Source organism: Manacus candei, unplaced genomic scaffold (genome assembly GCF_025592945.1).
Source record: "Manacus candei isolate 608988 ecotype Guabito, Panama unplaced genomic scaffold, ASM2559294v1 h1tg000085l, whole genome shotgun sequence".
NCBI classification, from domain to species: Eukaryota; Metazoa; Chordata; class Aves; order Passeriformes; family Pipridae; genus Manacus; species Manacus candei.
The window spans coordinates 569868-587961 of record NW_026138133.1 but is presented as its reverse complement, the minus strand read 5'-3'; the positions used below and the strand labels follow the sequence as shown (position 1 = coordinate 587961).

The following is an 18094-nucleotide window of genomic DNA, read 5'->3' as shown; positions in this document are numbered from 1 at the left end:
GAACCTGTTCTTGCAGATCTGTGTATTTTGATATTATTGATAAAAAAGTTTTATCAAAGCTAACATAAATCAAAGCAAAAATGCCATCAAGTATCAAATGCAGATTGAAGGATTCAGCCATGTAGTTCTAGAGGTGTAAGTGCCACTTTTCAACAACTCCATTTTTATAAACCGTATAGACATTTCAAAGTCTGCTATTGTGTATTACTATTTGAAAATTTCATTGAACTCTAACTTAGAAAAAGCATGAAGGAAGTAACTGTTTATAAACATGGAGCTGCATTTAATTTGATACTTTAATGAGCAGTATATACTAGTTCCTGCAGAGTACTGTTTCAGCTATATTAGATTACAGTTATCACTACTTGTCTAGACATGGGATCAAAATGTGAATCTTAAATTAGATTTTGTCAGGGTATTGTACTTATCTTAATAATATGACAGTCCAGTAGCTGAAGAATATAAGTTCACCAAGAAAACCTTGGAATCTATTGGGAAATTTCTTTCAAGACTTGTAGTGTGTATTCAATTAGTTTTTTAATGAAAAATGACATTGAAAATACAAGAAAAAACTGAAGTCTGTCATATAATTAAGATTTCAAATTAATCACTATCTTAGTTAAACTTCAATATGAGGCATGTATCAAAATGACAAATTACAGTACAATAAGCTGACAAATATGGTTTATTTAACAACATTATTCTGAAAGAAAGAAATTAAACAGAAAACATTGAAATAGTAAGCAGATTTTTACCAACTGAGAGACATCTTGTTTTTCTAATAATTAAGCATCTCTCAAGGCAGAAGAAATGATAGTTTAGTAATTGGTTTTCAACTTTCAAAGAATGACTTTTTTGAAGATGCTAAAACAAATAAACATATTTCCATTCATTTCAGCTGGTACAAAATCATGCATATTCTGTGGCTCTCTAATCAATCAACTTATTTATTTATTTATTTATTAAGATTTATCAAAGAAAATTTATCACTGAACAGATAACCACTAAAGTCTAACTGCTAATTATGATAGAATAAAACACTAAGTCTATAATCAAGCACATGTCTATGAGGTTTTTTTCCTAAAAAATATATGTTATTTTTTAAATGAAAGGACTGGGAAGGGAAGGAGAAGTCTATCTAGATGATTTTATCATGTATTCTCTCAAAAACAGGATGACAAATATTTGGCAGCAAAAGCAATCTTTAACTTACTTGCATACTGATAATAATGTGACACAGTCACCCATACTGAGACTCATCCACATGACCTTTGAGAGGTACTAGTGGTTAGACACTCCCTCCTGCATGATACAGTTCCCTGCCTGCAACCAGGCTTCTAATTTTGGACCAGGTACTTCTTTCCTGGAGCCCAGACACATAGATTCACACAGCAATTGCTGTTTGTTCAGCTTCACGACTGATACTTCATGCTATTCACCCATGTGAGGAGTAATAACATGGCCAAAGGAAACTTTAAGCAGATCAAAAATTGGTATGGGATTCTGAGGAGAAGAATGAGGGGCATGCGATCCCTGATGGTGTTGTATCCCTTTCAATCATTCTGGTGCATTCAGTAGACCAACGCCTAGTTGCAGAGTTGCCTTCAAGGGTTTGGCCTTCTTAATCATAGTACCTCATCTGAAGATGAAGTAGTGCTGCTGGGAAGAAATTAAACTACCTGACCAAGGCAAAGAAGAACATAACTGCAACTGGACTGCTTTAACTCAAAGGAGAGCCTTTAAAAATAGTCCTATCAAGGGACAGGGACCTAACAATAAAGCAGAAGAGAAGAAAATCGAGCTCAGGTTTAGAAGGAAGGCTGAGAAGTAAGTACTAAAATTAGGACACTAGACTTTAAGACATCATATTTGGATTTATTTGGGGAATTTTTAAGCAGAGTCTCCTGGGAAGCAATTACGAGGAGGAAGGGCAGGCAGAGAGATGGCTGATTTTTTTAAATGACATCCCAACTATTTTAAGGGGAAGTGAACTTTGGCAAATGACTCATGAGGTTAACATGGGAGATTCTTAATGAACTAGAATGCAAAGAAGAATGGACCAAAAAAATTGGAAAAAAAAAAAAGGATAGACAACAAGAAAGGCATATAGAAGTGGGGCTTTAGTACTTAGGGACAAAATGAAGAAGGTCAAAGTACAAGGGGCATTCATACAAGTGAGGGGTGTTGTGGGTTATACAAAGTGATTCTACAAGTATGCTAGCAGCAAAAAATAGGCAGGGAAAAGTGAGTGGAACAGACAGCAGTATACAACATGGAAAAGGCCAAAGAACTCTATGCCTTATGCGCATCATTCTTCACAAGGAATGTATCAGTCCAGTTGGGAAGGAGAGAGGTAGTCAGTTCTGGGTTTACATTGAGAAGTTGAATATATTGACATTCATAGATTCACCCAAGGATACCAGAAGAGCTGTCCCACCACGACTGAAAAGCTGCTGCCAGTAACCCATGGAAAGTTATAGCAATCAGTGGTAGTCCTTCATGATTAGACAGACTAGTGATACACTTGTCCTAATGAAAGCAAGAGGGATCACTACAGCCACTATAAACTAGTAACCCTTCCCTCAGTTCCATAAGTAGCCTAAAGTAGCCTAAAGAGCACAATTTTGTAATCCATTTTGCATCACCTGAAAGATTAAGCTAATTGGGAATAGTCAGCACAGACTTACCAAGGGCCAATTATGTTTGATGAACTCAAATGACATTAAAGTATCTGAAGGGATGTTATAAGTGGCCACTGAATCCAGCAGCTCTGGGACCTGGATATTTATCTTGCCTGGTCACAGGGCATCTTGTGATGCCCCCACTCTGGGGCATCTTGAGACCTGGCGATGTCTGACTCAAGCCAATGGACCTCCTTGCTGCTTTTTCATTTGTAGATTTAACCAGTTACACAGCTGAGCAAGCATCGCAGAGAAACACATAGACACAAACAAGACACTGACACAACAGGCTACAGACTGGCACAGGCCAGGCTCTGCCTTCAACAGCATCCACCTCAGCTTGAGCACTGGAAGCCAAGTCCCCTCTTTGTCTGGCAGACACAGTAGGCCACTCATGAAGGTGCACATGCATCTTGTGAAACTGAGTTCACAAGCATATGTACATTCTGTCTGCCTGGCACCCCTGCCCAAACCCCAGGTCCTTTTACTGGCCCCATGGGTCCCCTGCTCACTGGCTGGTCCAGCTTGATGCCCACTAGCAAACATGAAGTACTGACACGCTTGTCCAGCACATACTCTCAGCCCACCTGATACCTCATCCCAGATCCAGAACCTCCTGCCCACTGGTGAGTCCACCTGGAAGTATGCTGGTGAGTGACACATGCAATTGCCCTGGCACTGCCTCAGTGTCTGTCACAGGATCTCAGTACCTGTCACATGATCTGTTCCAAGGGCTGGTGTTGAGCCCCTCACTTGCTTCACTCATGCTGTATCCTCCTGACAGCCGTTCTTTGGGATTCATATCATTCCCACCCCATTGGAGGCAGATGAGACCCCCACCCACTCCAGTAGATGGCACTGAGACCCCACTCTTTCCAGCAGCTGACACCACATGCCAGGGTCACCTACACCCCCAGGCTGGCTCCAGTAGCCCTCACTCCAGTGGCACTCAGCCTTTTAAACACCCCCCATCCCCCAGGACAGAGAGTAAGATTGCTCTGAGAGTTAAAAAAAACCCATTTAACAAGAAGATAGGATGAGTAGTGATCATGTACAGGGCTCAGCCGGATGAGTGTACTGACCAGAGCCCTTTTTCACACAACACTCACAAAATTATGAAAATGCAGAAGAATGGCACAAAATAATTCAGTATTTGGAAAAAATTGCTTTATGATAAGACTTAAAAAGCCCATATTAAAAAGAGAGAGTACTCTGAAGCGTGTGATTTTATTGCAGTACTTAAGAACCTGCATAAGAACTCAGAGATGCTAATACTAAGGGCTCTGTAATTTAGTAGATAAAAGCAGAACAAAAGCCAGTGACTGGAAGTTCCAAAATCAGAATTAAAAAGTCTTACTTCTAAGTGAGGCAGGGTGATCTGTGTAATCAAAGAAAGTTTTCCTAAAGCTTGATATTGTCAAGAGCTAAATTTGTTTCCAGGAGTTATTCTTTAGTCAAATCCAAATTAGTGTTTTCGGTATCAAGAAAATGGTGTGAAATGCTATAAAAATTTAACAGATTAAATCCACAGGGTTACTTTTCTTTACTCCCTCTGGATCTATACAGGAATGGTGGTACCAATATAATATATAGACAATATAGGTAGAAGTGCCAAGGCAACCTAGTATTGATTTCATAAAGGGTGATTGTCTTCTGTGCTACAGCTTTACAGGTACATCTGGCACTAGGATTAGCATGATAGTCCTGAGGCAATAACATATTGTGACACTCAGGTGACACTGGGTGAACTGAAAGAAAAAAACATATTTTCCCAGCTAGTATCTATTTCATTTAGTGACACTATTAAGTGACAGAGTGTATTTTGGAAAAGTTACTTATGATTTTAAGAAAACACTGTCTAGGAAGATATCATGTGGCTATTCATCTCTGTATAATACATGGGAAAGAATACTGATGTATAGTTTTTCCACATAAAATACCTGAGATATTTCAAAAAATTTAATAGATTTCTTGTTTTGCTTGTTCTTGACTGGATTGATGCTGAAGTACTAATAATAGGATCAAACTCAGGGCAATATCCTGCTATTGTTTATCATAACACAAAATTTGTACAACTTTATGTCTCTTATCTGAGTTACACTGCAAACACATCATTATAAAAAATCACTTTAAAACATGACATAGCATCATGTCTTATAGCTTAAATATTTATTTAATCTTTCTGTAAACTTTTTTATGCTTTTATAACTTCCCTTCATTTGTTAAATTAATTTTTAAATATTGCAAAATGTTAACTTTACCTTCCCTATAAAAAGGGAGTTCAGAACATTAATGACTATCTTGAAGAATGGTACAACGAAGTCAAAGTCTGATAAGTACCTTTCATGTTTTCTGTTTCCCTGAATATACAGTAATTTTATCACCGTATCATGTGCTGTGGAGAGTAGATACAAGTCCATGAACAGGCATTAGTGGAATGTTTTCCATCCAAGCTAGTATTCCAAGATCAGAAGGATATGTTAGATAATTTTATGGGACTTTGTAGACAGTGTGGCAGATATTCATACATTCAGACAAAAGATAGAAACTCCAGCAGCTTTATTTTCTTCTTGTTATCCAACAGGTTGAATGGACGCAAAAATAGAGAATATAGATTGCCTCATATTTAGCATGTTTTCTTGTTAGATTTAATAAGTTTGGTTGTCAAAACAGGAGTTTCCATTAGAAATGTATCTGTTTATGTAATTTAATCATTCTCTGTTTAAATTTTCCTTCCTTTCCCTTCCCTTTCCAAAATTTTAGGCAAATTCAATTTGATTCCATTTTTATTAAGGGGTTGCTGAAACAATGCAATGACAGAGGGCAGCCATACCCACAACAGTTATGGCAAAACCTAAACAGCAGCAACAAAAAGAGCCTATAATATTGTCAGGTAGTAAGCCTGATGACAACTTTACAGCTTAAAGTCTGTGGCTTTTATAACTCCAAACTGGCAAACAATTCTTCAGTGGACTTTTGTAGAAAGCACTCCAACACTAAACAGTAATTCATTAGTATTCTTTTAAATTTTATACTAAGTTAGAAGTGATATTATTAGCTTAATACATCTAGTACTTCATGAACCTTACCTAAATCCAAGCTTTAGATTATGTGTAGCCACATTTCTGAATTCTGATATGGAGGAGAGCTAAAAATAGGTTATTCTGTTTGTTCATTCTCTAGCTCTATACCAACTGCCAAAATTATTTTTAGCATCCACATCCTGGCACATTTAAGTCCTACTAGTATTTCTGATCTACACGCTTCAATAATCATGTACATCAGTTACCAATTTTTCTTTATATTGCTGAAAGAAACGCATGATAGGTCCTTAGAAGTCACTAGATGGAAATCCTGTTCTGTTAATAAACACCATCTGCTACCTTCTTTCCTTCCCCCATCTCTCATTATCCATAAAGACGTGATCTTTCTTGAAATTTTTAAAATTGTTCTCAAAGCACTCTTAAAAACATTTCAACAGAATTGCTAAATTCCATAGCAACAGTCCAGTACAAACATGAAGACCATTTCATTATTTATACAGTGTCTAATAATTCAGTTTTACAATTCAGCTTTAAAATGATGTGCAGCAGTACAAACCAGAAAAAGTTACATTTCATACAACTATTATCAATAATTTCAATTCACCTCCAGGACATTCAGAGTTTTCACTATAAGGATAACCTATATATTAAATTCTTCTTTTCTTTACCATGACCACTAGGATAGCACAAACATGTCTATCATATTTACCTTGAATAAAGATTATCATAAATTCTAGCAGTAAATTTCTTAATGGAGTCAATGATTTTAGTAATGTCAGCTACCTGTTTAGTAGCTGTAAAATAACACAGTAAGAACAAAAGAAGCACTGTTCAAAGCAGGGCTAGGTCCACTGAAGCCTCTTGCTGTATGGGCCAAGCTGCTATGCTGCTTTCTTTCTCAGCAGCTGTATTTCCCCTCCTGTACTCTCAATGAATAAAGCTGCTTATGTATCTTAGGACAACAGGAAATGGAAAAGTGCATCAAATTCTTCTATTTCGAAACCAAATAATCTCATCAGAAATAAAATAAAAAGGACACAGCTGCACTGTGACTTAGCCTAAATAATCAAATAGATGATTAAGTATAGCATTTCTCCTCCATACATTAATACCTACACATGTTGCACAGAGCCTGAAAGATACTAAAAAAAAAAAAAGTTCCAGAAACCTCTCCCAAAAAAATCAGACACAGGATCAGAAACTTAGAACTTCCCCATTTCTCACCCCAACCAGCAATGCTGTGTCACTAGACAGAAATAAAATTATAAATTACTGCTGGTAATTATTGTAGCTCCAGTTTTTCTTTTTCTGTTCTCACTGTAAGTGAAGTCTATTTCTTTTGGGTAATTTACTCCAGTTTTCTCTCATGAAATCATTTTTCTCCAAGGGTATTGTGCTAGATAGAGAGGTATATTTATCAGATGTGTTCTTTTCCAAATAATAAAGAAATTGAACATAAAGAAGTATGTGCATAGTGTACCAAAAATAACTCAAATATGCCACTTGATATTGAGGAAAGAAAGAGGGTGAGGAGAAAAGGAAGGAGAGGAGACATGGATGCTGGGACACAAAGTAAAGACTAAGGCTTATGATACTGATGTTAGCAAGCTAGAGTGGGTATTTCTGCAGTCTCCTGTGCACCTGGTTTGACTAAATGCAGTTGCAATGGCTCCCATATGGTAGATCAGCATAGTCTTTCTATTAATGATATAATTTTATAACTTTTCATACACATTTTTATTCTCAGGAGATTAGAAAATGACTATGTTCCACTGTGTTATGATCAAGAAAATTCATCACATATTCATATTTCCTACAGATTCTGTCAGGTACTCTGGAGTTTCTTGTCAACTTTCAGCTCAACTGCAAATTTGTCAAGAGCATAAGAAGTTAGAGAAAGAGATGTTTGCAGGCTTTGTTTTTAGTTGTTTTTTTTTTTTTTTTTAATAGTGAACAGTAATGCATCCCATATAACCATCTACCTATGTTTTCTATTTCCAAGCATTTCAAAGCAAAGTGTTTTAATTATCTCTGATTATGAAATGTATGTTCCCTCTCTTTCAAATCATAACTGGGTCTAATCCCTTCAGAGATATGTCTCTACTGCTCACTCTATCCTCTCATTCCACCTCTATCATTTTGCTTTATTGCAATGACAGGTTGCTAATTATTTCTATCTTAAATTTCAAATTACAAATCCATAATGAAGCATGAAATTATGTGGTCTGATATTTAGGGGTACTAAGTATGCAGATGTTTCATCAGGAAGCTAAGAAGGAGCTACTGGGCAATCAAAATTTTTGAAAATTGGATACTAGGAAGAACCAGAACTTAAAATGTTGATTGCAGGGTTATACACATTCAGAAAGAGTACAAGATAAGAAATGGAAATTGCCCTGATGTGATTCTCATTTAAATACATCTTTTCTCTCACGTCAAGGAAGATACATGAAATGAATGTAATGTAATGAGCTTTCATTTCTTTGCTGTCTGGGTATAAAGACAGGTAGCTTCACAGGAAGTCAGAAAAATGGGTATTTACAGAAAAATTCTCCGGCTGAATGAAGTTGCCTTGATGCAGGTCTTAAAACAGTAGATCTGGCTGTGGAAGGATCATTGAATTAAAACTCTGGGATCTAGCCTAACTTCTTCAAGTTCTTAATTTCACAAAATAAAACCTCCGTTTCAAAAAAGATTAATATCAAGTTTAAGGAAACAAGTTTATATTTTGTTCTAAAATGCTGATTTCTGTGATTGAAGGTAAAATTTCTCTAGACTTGACATCGATTTAGGAGTTTGAGTTCTATTACTCAGCATGTTATTTTAACCTAGAAAAGAACTATGTGAGGAGTCAGTCATATGTGCAAACTGGTCTATTGCTGATCTTCCATTTTAGATTTAATTATTTTGTCATAACTGAGATGCATACTAAGTTGTCTGTTAGCATTAGTAGTGCAAAATCTTTTGGCAAACAGTTTATAAGAACAACAGCTGATACCATATATAGTGAACTCAACATGCATGAGAGATACATTTTGCATAGTTGAAAAACCATAGGAATTGCATAGATACATTTTAATAGAACATTTTTTAATAACGTTGCTGCTGAAAAAAGTTTCCGAATACTTGAAAAATTAATAGACTGCTGAGTAGCTACAAACTAGCCAAAACCAGTTACACATAGTCTGAATTTCTATTTTGTAGATTACCTCTTGTTTTTGTGCAAGTCAGAAAAAAAAGATAGTGCGTAACCATTTCAGCTATTTTCTATAACTCAAGGGACAAGAAAAGCCTGAATATTATGTTATGTTTTTCATTTCATACCTTGATATGTAGGAGGGAATTTCTATATTAAATAGTATTCCAATGCATCGTACCTGAAGGTAGACTATATCGATGGCTGAAGACATTTTACTACAGAGTGACTCTGGGCTGTATTACTGTGGCCACCCTCCATTGTATTATTAATTTTTGGATATTTTCCTAGCTATCAAAGTGTTACTCAGCTAGTTGCTTTCTCAGAGATTAGTTTCTGTTGCAGATGGGACCAAGCAGGGAACAACAACAGCCTCAGAACTTCTCCAGGCAGTTTATTATAGCTACTGTCTTGATGGAGACACCAGAAGCAGAAAGAGCAAGTGTCTCTATATCAAGCGTCTTAAAAAAAAAAGATGGGGAAAAAAATGCAAAATCAAAAAAACCCAAAACACAAAGAACAATAGCAAACGAAAAGAGAAAAACAACAATTTCTTTGTATATCCTATAAACACAAGTTAGAGTTCATAGTCCCAGTACCAAGAAATAGATCTAAAAAAGAGAATACATGATATAAACAACTCTTGAAACACTACTCAAGTGAGCTTGATTACAAACAAGATCCTTCCTGCAACATACAAACAATACTATGAACTTCTGGACTTCAGGAATACATATTCCAGCTCATTTACTTAATGTTTGTGTGAAAACTGCAGACAATTGTGAAAATTCCAATAGGGAAGTAGCTTTGTGTCAGTTCAGAGAACTGAGTCAGCATTTCCCCTGTGTCAACATATGAGAAGGAATCCGTCCATGAAACTTGCAGATATAAATTCCACTGTCTAGAGAAATTCGAGCGTAACTAGCAATGTGTTGATGTCAATTTGAATAAGCTTTTGTTAGAAGGACCAGATAGATTATGGTCAAGTTTTTCAGAACTTAAATAGTTTGCCATTTTTAAAGGTAAAGTCATAAAATATTTTGTGTCTGTATGGCACTATATATGGTAGAGTTTTAAATATTTTAGTTTCAGAGGTGAATCTATGCATCTGAATGATTGCATGAAAAGCAAATATTGCAACTTGGATAAGGTTATAAACGTGTATTTGTATAAATTTTTGTGGGATGTTTTGTTGTGTTATGTGTAGAGCTCAGAAAGAAAAAAAAACAGAATATTTTGTTAAGAATGTCTTACCTTCATAGTAAACTTTAAACCCATGAGCACTAACTGCAAAGTCACTTGTCAAGCGAAGTGAAAATACAGATTTTGTACTTGTCACAGGTGGAGGAAGATGAAATCCTGTTAACCTAAGAAACAAAAAAGCGCAACTCATGGTTAATTGCCTGAAAAAAAAATGTGTGTGACAGGTTGCTTTCAAACAATATTTAATCATCAAAAGGACAACTGGTTTAAAGGTATATAGTTTATATTACTTGAAAAAATTATTTTTATATGATAATTGAGGTATTCATGTTAAATTTGACCGTCTTTCATGGACACTGAACCAAGTAAGGTACATCAGTTTGAGAAAAATATATTTAATACAGATGATAGTAAGATATAGAAACTGAACTTCAAAAATGGTTCAGATTATCAGTAGATGAAAGAAATAAAACAACCAAGCAAATCACAAACCACCAGACAATTTACACTCCTTAGAGTTATGTTCAAAATTGTATTGCAGTGCATATTTTACACAGGTCTCTGTTAAAATTTGTAGGGGCTGAACTTTTACACAGTAATATGATGAAAGAAAGGGGATCATGATTCACTTTAATGAGGGAATTTAATATTATTTAAACTATGCACTTTAGTCTCAGAGAAGAAATTTCTGATTTCAGGAGGAAATGCAAGGAACATCATCATGAAATCACACATTCATAAAGAAAGCTCTCTTGCAAGGAATTACAGTGTTGTTAGAGTTTGTGGTTTTGGTGTTGTTTGTATGTTTGGTTTTGTTTTGTTCTATTAAAACCACTATGTTTGAGACACAGATGCAAGGAAAGTCTTTGTGTACTCAGCACTGCTGATACGCTCTGCTGATACTCACTTCTACACATTCTTTTCATTTGATGTACATGTGCTAACACTTAATTTCCTCAATTCTAGGAGAATAACCTCATCAGGGTTCATACTAGACTAACAAAGCCCATAGTATTTACCTGTCGAAATTGCCTAAAGAACAAGCTGAAGAATTTAGCTGTGAATTTCACCAGTGAAATCCAGAGATATCTTTAGAGACCAGTTAGCCATGTGTGGAAAACTGTGTAGCAGACTAGGATGACTTATTTTATTAATGATTGACATAAAATTATTTTCATGTGTTTGAAAATGATCCCTTATTGTACTTTTTACTTTGAATTTAGAATTACAGAAAAATTTAGATCGGAAGAGACCTGTGGAGCTCAAGTAGTTCAACCTACTGTTCAAAGTGGGCTTAAAGTCAGTTAGTCCAGGTTGCTCAAGATTTACATTTTCCCTTTCCATTCTTATAACAAATTCTCTGTGGTCTTTTGTTTGTTTAGGATTTGGGGGTATTGGTTTAGTTTGTTTTGTTGGGTTTTTTTTTTAAGTTGGTGTTGGTTTGTTTTTTTTTTTTTAAATACAACTATATAAATAGCTACATAGGTTGGTCTTGAGGACTCTCATAAAAACTGTAAACTAATATTTTTATTGGAACAAATGGCAAATATATTTAATTTTGCTTGATAGAAGTATTACAAACATCAGTGCTGTTTACTGGTGCTTTAATACATTTGCTGCTGCTTGCACTGAAATTCAGTCTCAGTCTTGTTCAGAAATTGCAAATTAACTGATGAGTTATGTCCTACCATTATCAGTATTTCTAATCTCATCAGTGTGAAGGACATAGAGTGATGAGAAGACCAGAATTCAAAAGGTCAGGAAATTATTAGCTAAAAAAAATTGTAATTGCAATATTAACATTTATTTAATGTTTTATTTATTTTTAGATTTAAGATACCTTTAGATGAGTTCTATGTAGTGTAATTGTAATTTACCATGAGACTTATTTGCTGTGGGGATCCTAAAGAGTTTTTTATTGTTCTTTGATGCCTATCTACCTGGTGTCCTTGATATTCTAAATTAATGGTATTCTATAGATGTTTTTTCTTAAGCAATCTTTGGAAAAAAAACAAACCAAAACATGATAACTCCACCACAATACAATAGCCAATGTATGTCATTGGTTACAGTCATGACAGGTATGAAAGCCAAATTATAATAGTACTCTCATCACATAACCAGAAAATTTAAAACAATGAACAAAAGAAGCAATGGCCCCTAGAGAAGTATATATACATATTTTATATGTAGCAAGTCATCAGTGTGTGTACCTAGAAACCTACTCCTTGTTTTATCATTGGCAGTCTTATGAATAATGTCACTAAACCAAGACTAGATTAAAGAATTTATGTTAATATGAAAAGGTGCAGAATTATTTACAGAATATTTAGGATTATGGAAATGTATTTTTTATTTGATTATGAGGTTTCTTTTTCTAACAGTAAAACAAAGTAATCAAATGATCACGTCGCCCAAACAGGTATATACATAATTCTTTGATAAGTCAGTATCAATGCAATTTTCCCAACAGCTAGGTCATTAACCATTGGTAAGTATCAACACTTCAAAACAAGTTGATCTAATGTAAACCAAAACCAATAATTTGAATAAAACTTTAACTTGCATCACACAGTAGATCTTCCTGGTATCTATTTAGCTACTCAATACTTTTAAAGACTTGTGGATATAAACACATATCCAGCAGAAAATAAATACATAGTTATCCCCAAGTATTTAATTTTATGAGTGGTACGTATGCACAGCTTAGATGGGTAGGGGATTTTTACACTGAACACATATATTACTAACACAGTAAACATTACAGTTCCTCATGAAAAACAGACCATTATAAGAGCCATTTGATACCATTTAGCTTTCATGGGTGGGCCTTTTATAACCATCATTATGCTGCACTTAGGATCAGTTTGTTTCCTTAATTTGGTTGCTACACTTAAATTGATAGGAAGAAATGCAGAGGTTTTACTCCTGGCTTAGTAGATGCAAAATTCATCAAAATTTTTAATTAAGAAAAAAATCACATGCAAATATCACTCAGTAAAACACCAAAGATTTTCAGAAAGGAATGTAATGTAATTCACTCAGACAACTGAAATAATACTTGAGTAATATTCATTGGGTACAAGGCATTGACCTCAGAGCTTAAGTCCCATTTGTATGTTGAATTCTACAATGTTAGCTAGAATAGTTTCCACTGCCCTTTAAAATGAAACATAGCAAGCACATCATAACTGCAGCACAGATATGCCAGATAAGCAGCAAAATACCAGTAAGATAATGTACGTGCATAGGCCTGATTGCCACTTCTTCAAGGCAGTCATAACTAAATGTCTGAGTACCCCATACAAGTAAAAAAAAGGTGGAACACATGCAAAACAAGAAGTCATCTCCTTAAACTGGTATCATCTGCATATCAAACATGTTTAAAATTTAAATTTCCCATCAAAGCTGAGGGTTTTTTTGTCTACAATTTTCCATCTTACTTTCTCTTTGTATATTTCATTCCATTTGTATCAACTTTTTAAAATTTAAAATATCTAATGGATTTATTCAGGGGACTGTCTATTGCAGTTTTAGACACTCTGAGGTACTTGAAACATCAGCACAGAGTTGGTAGATATGACATTAGACCAACATGAGATCCATGTACTTTTGGAAAGATGGAGGCCAGGCAGGATCCCTTAGGGATTCTAGACGTGCCTACATCTTATGTTGCAGTCTTCAATCATTCCATTATAGCCTACCACTTTGGCAGAAGAAATTTATACTAGGACAGATGGACTTTCTTCTTCTGTTTTTGGGTGTGATTTTCATTCACCTGGTCCTAATCTTCTTTCCCTTTTTGATTTGGGAATTGGCTCATTTAGTGTTCCCTGACCTCATAAAGAGATCCTATAAGTAATTGATACTGGCTCCTGTAGCTAGAAATCATGGGAGCTAAAAGACAATGTCAACATAAGTCTGAGAAGAAAACACAATTCCTTCTGTCTCAATTCTTTAAAAAAATAATTTTGAATTGTGACATTCTACTTGAGTATTTGATTGAGGTGATGCAGTTCAGCTACAAAGTATCATGAAACACAGAACAGAGATACAAATTTGTAAATGAATACACTGCATACTAATAACTATGTTTGCTTTGTTCTTGCTAGTGTCTTACAAGCTTGTCAGGCACCTAACACCCACAACAAATGGACACATTATGTGTGTCCAAGACTACAGACAGTTCTGGGAGTACAGGAAAAGGCTGAGAGATATTTTTATTTATTAGCTTTTCTATGGTAGGAAGATCAGATGTTCATCCTGAAAAACTTATCTATAGAAATTCTAAAACTCCAGTATTTAAATATGGTGAAAATAAAGATGACATGCCATTTGGAGACACAAGATACATTCAGAATTTAGATATTATTTGCATGTTACATTATGATGCTTTGTAAAGTAGTTTCAGTAACGTGAATCTGGCAATGTTTTTCTAATAACCTTTAAGTGCAAGAATGGAGAATAGAAATCTGGATTACCTTGGAGCCAGAGAAAAGGTCATATGAGATATGTCATTAAGTTACTCCAAGTAGACCCAAGACTGCAGAGAAGAAAATCTCCATCATCACCATCATACTTTTACTCCTACAGGTTGTTTGCCATAACTACCCTGTGGTGTCACTTTATCATCCCAAGGAAAACCACAAACAGCTGAGGATCCAAAAGGACATCAGAAGCATGAGAATAACACCAGAGAAAGTAGATTCTTGGAAGATTCTGTACAATTTTAACTGTATTTTCAATGGGATTTTTTTTTTAAATAATTACTTTGAGCATGAGTGTTAGCAATATTGGAAGCAGATTAGTAATAATAACTGTTATATTCACTGTTATATTTTTATTTGTTAAGAATTCTTGGGAAAATAAGACAGATTTTATTTGATTTCTCAGATGTCTCTAACTACTCAGGATGCAAGTGTAGAAAATTTCCTGATGTACAAATAAAGTGACTAAAGGATGTCTGTTTTCAGGTGAGAGACTAGTTTTGAAGGATTGTCTGTCATATGTATTCTCTGACTCCATCTTTATTTATTTTTTTCAGTAATGGAAGAAGTCAAATAGAGTCTGAAACAAAACACTGTCTTATGGATGCAAGAATTTATTAATATTCTGTCCCCATTAATTCAAATATTGATATGTTTGCATCTATATGAAAATCTGCAGCAATATTTTTTTGTTTTTGTAATGACATAATTATTTTCTTTCAAACATGTAATTTACAGAGTGCGTCACTCTGTCTCTTCCTCCTGTGAGTTACTGTACTCTGTCACGTGCTGTAGATTCACAAAAAAAGGCACCTATAGTTGATCTGTTTTCCTTTTTTATTTTAAAAGATTATGACTCCAAAAGTAATTACAATATTTCCATTATAATTTCTTTCACTCTCTTTTTTTAATCATTTTAAAATGACAAATCATCTTAGATTTGTGGTTTTCAAGCTTTTAGAGTCCTGACTGGAAATTTCTGAAGTTTGATCTATCATTTGTTTTCTGCTTTTACCTTGATTCTTGAGATAAACCTTAAACCGTATATCAAGTGAAAGTTACCTGCATGCTGTACTTTAAACTCATCAGGCCTTAAGGAAAGACCAGTGCCCAGCTGCGGGATCAAAATAGAGCAATCTTTTCATAAAAAGTTAAAATTATAGAAAGCAATCTCAATTAGTAATACCAAAGTGCTCCTAGATTAATTGTTTACTTGAGATTGTGATGTGGTAAATAAGATGACTGCATTTCCTCACTATCTGTGGATCTTAGATATTTGCTGCTTGACAAAGCATTGATCACTCTTTAAATATGTAGCTTTTAAAAATGTATTTTAACAGCTCTTTGTTTTGCTGTTAGTTTCTTTTTTTTCAGGTCCACAAAATTCTGGCTTTTCTGAAGTGTGTTAGTGATTTCCAAAGACAATACAGTTCCTCTAGAAGATTTTAGCTTGGATTGGATAGTATACAAACAGATTTTAAGTGAATAGTAGTCTTTCACTTCATCACAATAAACTTTTGATTAGCTAGTAGAAATTTTACAGCAGGAAGAGTTGTAGTCTAATCTGAAAAGTGTAAGAAATGTTTGTCCATAATTTATATAAAATAATGCAGAAATGTAAAATGCAAAACATGACATGTCAACCAATCATAACTTTGATTGTAAAATTAAAGTGTCAAAACCCATCCATTCTCACTTTTAGTCTGATCTCCAAAGAACTGTTTATTCTTAATGTCATAAGGAGAAGGTGGATTCTGAAAAAGAATATACATAATAAGAAAAATGCCAAATATAAAATAAAAGTATGTAAAATGAACTTTTTTATACATTCATTGAAAATCTTCTCCACAGATAAAGCCAAACTTTCTGCAGACAACAGAAATGTTATTCCATAGTTAGCTGTTTACAGGAAATATTTCTAATTATATTTTTTGTTTTTCTAATATCAATGTAATTTTTCTTTTCCTACCATGATGAAATTTTGGGTTCAGTGACACATATGCAAATTGATAAACCTCAGAGAATAGAATTCTTGAAATCCACAGGACATAAACAAATGAAGCTGCATCACCAGGGGATTTCTCCCATTAAGGTAACTATAATCCTTCTACCAATTGTTTCAGTTGTTATGTTCATTAACTTTGTATCTGCTATTTATGCTGTTATTATTTATCTGATTTTTAATACTTGGCAAATAAAAACATCCTAAACTTAGTAAGGTGCTCCTGGGGCTTGGTTTTGTTGGATCACATGCTGATGAATTCATTAAAAAACCACAAAAACCAAACAAATAAACAAAAAACCCAAACAAACCCTCAGCAGAAGGCATTGCTTATTTGAATTTTCTAAGATAAAATCATGATCTTCTCACTCAATTTGCTACTGTATTTGTTATGATCAGCATCTAATTGACCAAAATAACAGGGTTCTGCAGTATTTTTTTCTAGATACAATTTTGTTTTTGTCTAATATTCATCAAATATTTGGTTCTGAGGACCCTATTCCCATACTTCTACAATTCATGGCATTTTCTTATTTTGAATACTGAGATATTAAAAAGAAGATGTGATTACTTAACAAAGTATGAGTTTTGAATTCTCAGTGTATCCAACCTGACACCCCATATTTTGATTGTCATATATTTAGCTGCCCTCTTACATGGCAATGTAAAATCTAGCATCTGTTTCTCTTCAGTCTGTTCTGTGGTCTTTTTTGCCTATGTCTCTTCCATAATAATTCATCAGACATGTAAGCATCTGTGCTGGTTTTGACTGAAGTGGAGTTAATAATTCTCTTCACAGTGACTAATGTTTCGTATTTGTGCTGAAAACAGGACTGATAATACAGGGATGTTTTTGTTACTGCTGAGCAGTGTTTACCCTGAGCCAAGGCCTTTGCTGCCTCCTGTGCTGTCACACTGTGAGGGGAATGGGGGTGAATGTGAAGTTTGGAGGAGACACAGCTGGGATAGCTGACCCCAAATGACCAAAAGGAGGTCCTGTACCATATGGCATCATGCTCATTATACAAAACTGGGGAAGATGAAGGAAGGGGAGATGTTTGGAGTGATGACGTTTGTCTTCCCGAGTCACTGTTACATGTGATGGGGCCTGGCTCTCCTGGAGGTGGCTGAACACCCACCTGCCCATGGGAAGCCGTAAATTCCTTGTTTTGTTTTGCTTGCATGTGCAACTTTTGCTTTCTCTGTTAATCTGTCTTCGTCTCAACCTATGAGATTTCATACTTTTACCCTTTTATTTCTCCTCCCCTTCTCCCTGATGGGGGAGTGAGGGAATGGATGTGTGGTGCTTACTTTAGCCAGCTGGGGTTAAAACACAACAGCCTCTCTGATCTCTGAAGAGCAAACTGAGCATCTACCAGCAGAAAGTTTCAAAAGCTCTGCAAACTATTAAAGTAGCAGTAGCAGTCAGCCATAAATGGTAGTCAACAGAAAGGCTAGGAAAGTCAAAGAAATATGCTTTC

The 18094-nt window shown here is 34.9% G+C and overlaps 1 protein-coding gene across 4 annotated transcripts in view; it reads right to left on the bottom strand.

Annotated features, from left to right (window-relative positions):
• The window catches only part of CSMD3 (CUB and Sushi multiple domains 3), a 619378-nt gene that overhangs the window by 506128 nt on the left and 95156 nt on the right, over positions 1–18094 (bottom strand). For all 4 annotated transcript variants that reach the window (XM_051812144.1, XM_051812141.1, XM_051812142.1 and 1 more), the window contains exon 3: positions 10176–10288. In XM_051812144.1, coding sequence (XP_051668104.1) covers positions 10176–10288 — 113 coding nt within the window. The remainder of the gene's footprint in view (positions 1–10175; positions 10289–18094) is intronic.